The sequence below is a fragment of the Geospiza fortis genome, unplaced genomic scaffold, assembly GCF_000277835.1.
Source record: "Geospiza fortis unplaced genomic scaffold, GeoFor_1.0 scaffold54, whole genome shotgun sequence".
NCBI classification, from domain to species: Eukaryota; Metazoa; Chordata; class Aves; order Passeriformes; family Thraupidae; genus Geospiza; species Geospiza fortis.
This window is the reverse complement of record NW_005054301.1, coordinates 10945048-10950476: the sequence shown is the minus strand read 5'-3', so window position 1 is coordinate 10950476 and position 5429 is coordinate 10945048. Positions and strand designations below refer to the sequence as shown.

Genomic DNA, 5429 nt, shown 5'->3' with positions numbered 1-5429 from the left:
GGCGGGAGCCCGAGCCACGGGCTGGGCAGCGAGAACAGGACCCGCGCGCGGTGCTGAGCCGTGTTGAGCCCACTTCACTTATCTTCCTCGTCTTTTGCTTTCGGCAAGTTTTGTTGGCGGGGGGGAGGGTTTTTTTCCCCTCTTTCTTTTACCTCCAGGAACTGCTGCTTTACAACCTGTAGAGATAAGACAGCCTCGCATCAGATGATCACAGAGATAAGTAATCTCTCCCCTCGGCCAGTGGTATAGCTGACCGTATGCTCTTGAATCTTAGAGCGCTAAGTCTTTCCTGTGAATGAACGAGAAAACACTCGACAGGTCGTGAATAATCGTTTTAATGAGTGTGTAAAAGCGTGCGACGGGGTGCACGGAGCTGTCGGGTTAAACAAACAACTTGTACCCTGACGAAATCCGATTGTTAAAGTGCAAAGTGGTGTCAGTCCAATTTCCATCCCAGTTCTAAAAACCACAGATCTAAGTCGCGGGAGTCCAATTTTCCCCATTAAGAAAAATAACAATATTTTCTGAACGTAAGTGCGATCGTCCCTAATGTTAGCCTTTGGCGAAAAAAGACCAGTTGCATATCAGAGGTACCGAAGCTATTTTTATTATTTTTTGTTATATTTAAAGACGATAGTTAAAAAGTGTGTATTTGACATTTTTCCTACATATTATCAGATCAATGCGGTAAATATTTTCCTTTTTTATGTGTCCGTCGCCTCCCTCTCCGTATGTTTTTTTTTTTTTTTCACAGATCACTGGAGGCAAACATCGAATTAATTGGATCTCAATGACTGAGGTTGGTAACTTTGTATTGAACTAAGGTTATCTCTGTCATAGTGTTCAGGTGTTTACAAGACATTTTAGGGGTTTCTAGAAAAGGTAAATCCAGACAATACATACGATAAAACTAAAAGGGTGTTACAATATTGTATACTTCAAATCCGAGTTATACTACCCATGTGTAGGGAGATAACATTCTACGGGTCTGTAATAATCTATCCAGAGATTATAAATTTTAAAAAATTGAGGTGGTTTTTGGTTTTTCTTTCTTTTTTTTTAAGCCTGACATCAGAATAGCCATGTCTGTTTCCTGTACAACTAGAGGGCCTTCCTTGCAGTATTTTGTAAACGCAAATACCACTCTTCTAAGCCCAGTGATTATTTTTTCAAGGTTAGTAATGACGCATATTCCTAATGTTTATTGTTGCTAAAGACTTTCAGACTGACTGCAGGTCTGGCACTTTCTATGAAGAGTCATTTTCAGATGTGTCCTCCCTTTCTTTGAAAGTACCGGCTTGAGCAAAGTGAGGTGAGGCAAGGCAACCCCAGCTGGAAACCAACGCTTTTCAAAGTTTCTCTGCTCTTCCAATTAATACTCGATTTTTCACAAATAATATGACATTGGAAAATGAACGATATGACAAGATATATTATTAGGCTATAGACATAATGGGGACCCAATGCACTGGCATGAATGTGAAATTTACTTTTGATACTTGTGGAAGTTGAATCTGGCCGCTCATGAACTAGATAGTAGTGTCCATATGGTGTTGGTCTCAAACTGATTTCCAGTGTTCATAGCATTTTGAGTTAAAAGATGGGTTTGGTGTTTTGGGTTTGGTGTGGGGTTGGGTGTTTGGGTTTTGTTTTGGTTTTGATTTTTTTGGGTGGGTTTTTTGTTTTGATTTTTTTTTTTTTGGTTGGTTGGTTGGTTGGTTTTGGTGGTTTTTTTTCCTCACAAAGACAGTTTTGTGTTGTGCTTTACAAACGACATAGGCATTAAGAACAGATATCAGTGAATTTCGTGTTCCCAAGCGCAGCAGAATCGTCTTTGTATACCTTCCTCTGAGATCAGCGATAGAAAGCAAAGCGAGAAAGAGGCAAAGAGAGGAAGAGAGGGAAAGAAGTGGAAAAAGACAATTCAACCCCGCTGGATTAGGTAGCAAATCTATAACTAATGAACCATGCAATCATATAACAGTATTTAACAAGCATCTGACAAATGTTCTGGGCAATTTCAAACATGGCTTTGTTCAGACTATATGACTTGAAACACATCATTGCCTGGATGAGCGTGAACGCTGGAGACTCAAACCCAAAATATTCCCACCCTTTTCTTCAACTCCCTACGTGGGAAGAAAAGGGACATAGGCTCAATCCCAGGGAGAAAAGAGAGAGGAGAACGAAAGACAAAGCACAAGGAAGTGTGCCTCCGGAGCACAAGAGCACAGAAGTCTGCGCCCTGAGAACCAGGGAACATTTCTCATCCCTCTGAAAGACTAATGCCCTCCTCCTGCAACTGCAATTTCCTTTGCAACAAAACCGTGCATTAAATGGGCATGGTGGATAGTAAGGACCTATCAGTTTCTTGCAGTAGTTCTGCTAATAAATAAAATTCTAAATGTTCAAAACACTCTATCTGTCACATCCACAAGATAGGTACTGTAAATTCCTGTTGAAAATATACAAACAGAGATCCAAGAGGTTGCCTCTGTTTTTGTATCTCTCTCTCACAAGAAATGCACTATCAAAACATTAATTATATTTGAAAGGGAACAGATTATTTGTTTGAGAAAGAATTACATTCTTGAATTTATTTTCCACGCAGACCTCTCCTCCTGTCTGCTGAGAGGGTTGAACTGTAAATCTGTCTCAAATTATTTACCCCTAAAATGTAAGTAGGTGTGTCACATTAGAGTAGTAGAGAGATGAGAGATAATCTGTAGGTGCTTTTAGACACCTCTGTGGGATGGGTCGTTAGGGAATGTCGAAATGAACACGAAATTGCAAATCTAACATGTGAAGAACATACACGCTTATTCTTTGACAATGAAAATACAAACGCACGTAGAGATGCAGAGTTGAATCTAGTTAGTTATTAAACACGATGACTCACGGGAGTTTGGGCCCGCAGTTTCTTTTTGTTTAGTTGGTTTTGCTTTGGTGTTTCTTTCTGTTTTTGTTGGTTTGGGGATTTTTTTTGTTTGTTTTGGTTTTTAATGCTTTCATGCGCATCTTGTGGTAGCCGATAGTTGCAAAGCTATTAACCGTGTGAAGAGTCATCATTTAAGTCAAGAGAAATCTCCTAAGGATTGTACCTTTTATCATGTTTTTAAAAACATTAATAAAAGCGCTAAATAGGTGCCCTCATACCTTTACCTTTCTTCTGAGGAGAATAGTGGGACTTTATTAGGAGCTCTTGAAAAACTCTCCTCGATGTCTGCTTTTTGCACTCTCCGCTAACCAGACCTTCAGCGTTTCCTAACCTACCTCCAGACGTCGTTAGCTATCTCAGCAGCATCGTTCTCCAGCATTGCTAGTGTTTTGGCAGGAATTGATGTGCACAGTCCGTTCAGAAAGTTTTGGGTGCTGTCGCGTCATGTTTGGGGAAATTTGTCACTGAATCGGTACCCTTAGCTTGGGACTGGGGAAGCTGTGTTAGCACCAGGTCCTGCAGAGCTGAGCCCTTTTCTCTATTCCTGTATTTTTTGAGCCCTGGGAAACCGAAGCCATGGGGCCTGAAGGGCGGTCGCAGGGAGCACGGGAAGGTGGGGGTGGGCGGACTTTTCTGCCTTGGATGTGCCTGGGATGTGCTCTCTCCCTGATTAGGTATCTGTGGAGGAAGAAGGTGACGTGACGAGAAAAACCTGACAGCCAAAGTGGGAACTGTCCAGGAGAAGGATCCGTGATGAATGAGGTCTGCGAAGTCATGATGCACAAGCAGCCCAGGACAGTGTGTTGGCATCAAATGCCGGTTTTTGGGGGGGAGAGATGAAGGCGAGGTGGGGGAGGGGGATCCTGGGGAGGGGGTCAGTGAGGACTGGGAGTGAGAGATCGGAGAAATCAGTGGCTGAAATGTTAGCATGAGTTCATCGTCTCCCCGGGAGAAGGAGAAGCTGCGTTTGTCAAACGGGCTAGAGCGCTGACGGGAGGCAGAGGCGCCATCGGAGCGCTCCGAGATGCGGCTGTGAAATGCGGATCCCGACCAACTCGAGGGACAGCACTTTGTGTTATAATTATGTTGTATCTATCCCAAAATCTTCCAGGCAGGTGTACGAGGTTAAGTCAGGGTCTTCGATAATCGCCGACTCATCGTAGAGAACAAGTTCTGCCCCGGGGTAGGGGATAGGATGGGAAAAGCGGTTGTGAAGTCGGAAAGACATTACTGCATAAACTAAAATCCTACTAAAATGCAAGCATTATTTTATTCCTGGAGTAATTCGTGCAGGACTGTAGCTTCTTCCTCGGGTTAGGCGGGAAGGGCTGCCCTGGACAAGCCTGTAACTTCTTGAATTGTTTTTGACCGTGCACTGTATTGCCGTAATGCCAATAAACGCTTTAAACGCGTCCTGCTAGCGGCCATCAGACGCCCCGGCCCCTCAGGCCCGGTCTAAAGGAGATCTGGCTCGGTTCGGGACTGCTGGGTCACTCCACACCTTCGGGTGCTCTTGGTGCTCCGGGAAAATGTGGCTGGGTGAGCTGGGGTCTGTTACACTGACCTCCGGGTTTTCTTTCCTCGGAGGGGCCAGTCTTGGCTTGCGAAGGGTCGCAGAGGCAAGCGCTCCCTTCGTGTCAGCGGGTTCAGGATTTCAGGACTTTGAGTTTAGCGGCCGGAGACAACCCTGCCTGATTTGTGCCGGACTTGGTGTCTGCCTGCGAGGAGACACAACTCTCCCAGGCACGGATTCCCTGGGGGGTAGCATGGCCCATATCGCTCACCCTTTCAGTGAATGCCAGCAGATGGATGCAATTAAGCCTCGGCTGTGCTCCCTGGCTGGACACCGATCCAGGGTGTGAGAGGCTTGGCCATTATGCAGCGCCTATGGGCTGGTGTTCACCGCCGACAGCTGTAACAGGGAGGAGGAACGAATCATGGGTGCTCCCAACTTTCCCGTCTCACGGCAGCGACGGGAGCACGGCAGGACCCCAAGGGCTCTTGAGAGAAAAAGCCAGAAAAAAAAAAAAAAGAAAAGAAAAAGAAAAAAAGAAAGCGCTACACACCTATTGGGAGAATTCAAATATCTATGTAATGTTATTAAAAATAATAAAATCCCAGCAAAACAAGGGCTCTCTTTTAAAGGAAATCTGAGGAGCGCAGCGAGCTAAGTGAAAGCTCTGTTTTCAAGGCAAGGCAGGATTAGTTCCCTGCACATAATAGCCAGTGTGTAGGAATTGCAAATGAACATCACCAGCAGTGCTGGAGTTACCCTCTTTAAATCAATATCGAGCTGGCTTCCCTGCACAACGTGTAAATAACAGACATTTCTCAGCTTTCGAGGCGAATGAAGATTGAAACAAATGTATATTTATATTTCCCCGTAGTTTAATCCGAGAAACTCCTTTCCCGGGGTAGCCAGTCAGCAGTGGAGGAATTTGGGGCAACGCCCCCCCGACCTGTTTTGCGGGTTAAAAACCCCATCAACAGA

The 5429-nt window shown here is 44.7% G+C and overlaps 1 protein-coding gene across 6 annotated transcripts in view; it reads left to right on the top strand.

The window, feature by feature from the left end:
* LOC115949031 overlaps positions 1–3758 on the top strand; it is a 9307-nt gene extending 5549 nt beyond the window's left edge. The window contains exons 3-6 of one of the 6 annotated variants that reach the window (XR_004082711.1): positions 755–799; positions 1065–1174; positions 1780–1942; positions 3613–3758. Coding sequence is in view for 5 of the 6 variants with exons in the window: in XM_031065186.1 (XP_030921046.1) it covers positions 755–799; positions 1065–1174; positions 1824–2049 (381 nt within the window). In the remaining variant the exon portion in view is untranslated. Of the gene's footprint in view, positions 1–754; positions 800–1064; positions 1175–1779; positions 3154–3612 lie in introns of those variants that run through there. The other 5 variants (XM_031065192.1, XM_031065198.1, XM_031065186.1 and 2 more) reach the window with 5 other exon arrangements.
* The last annotated feature ends 1671 nt before the right edge of the window (positions 3759–5429 follow it).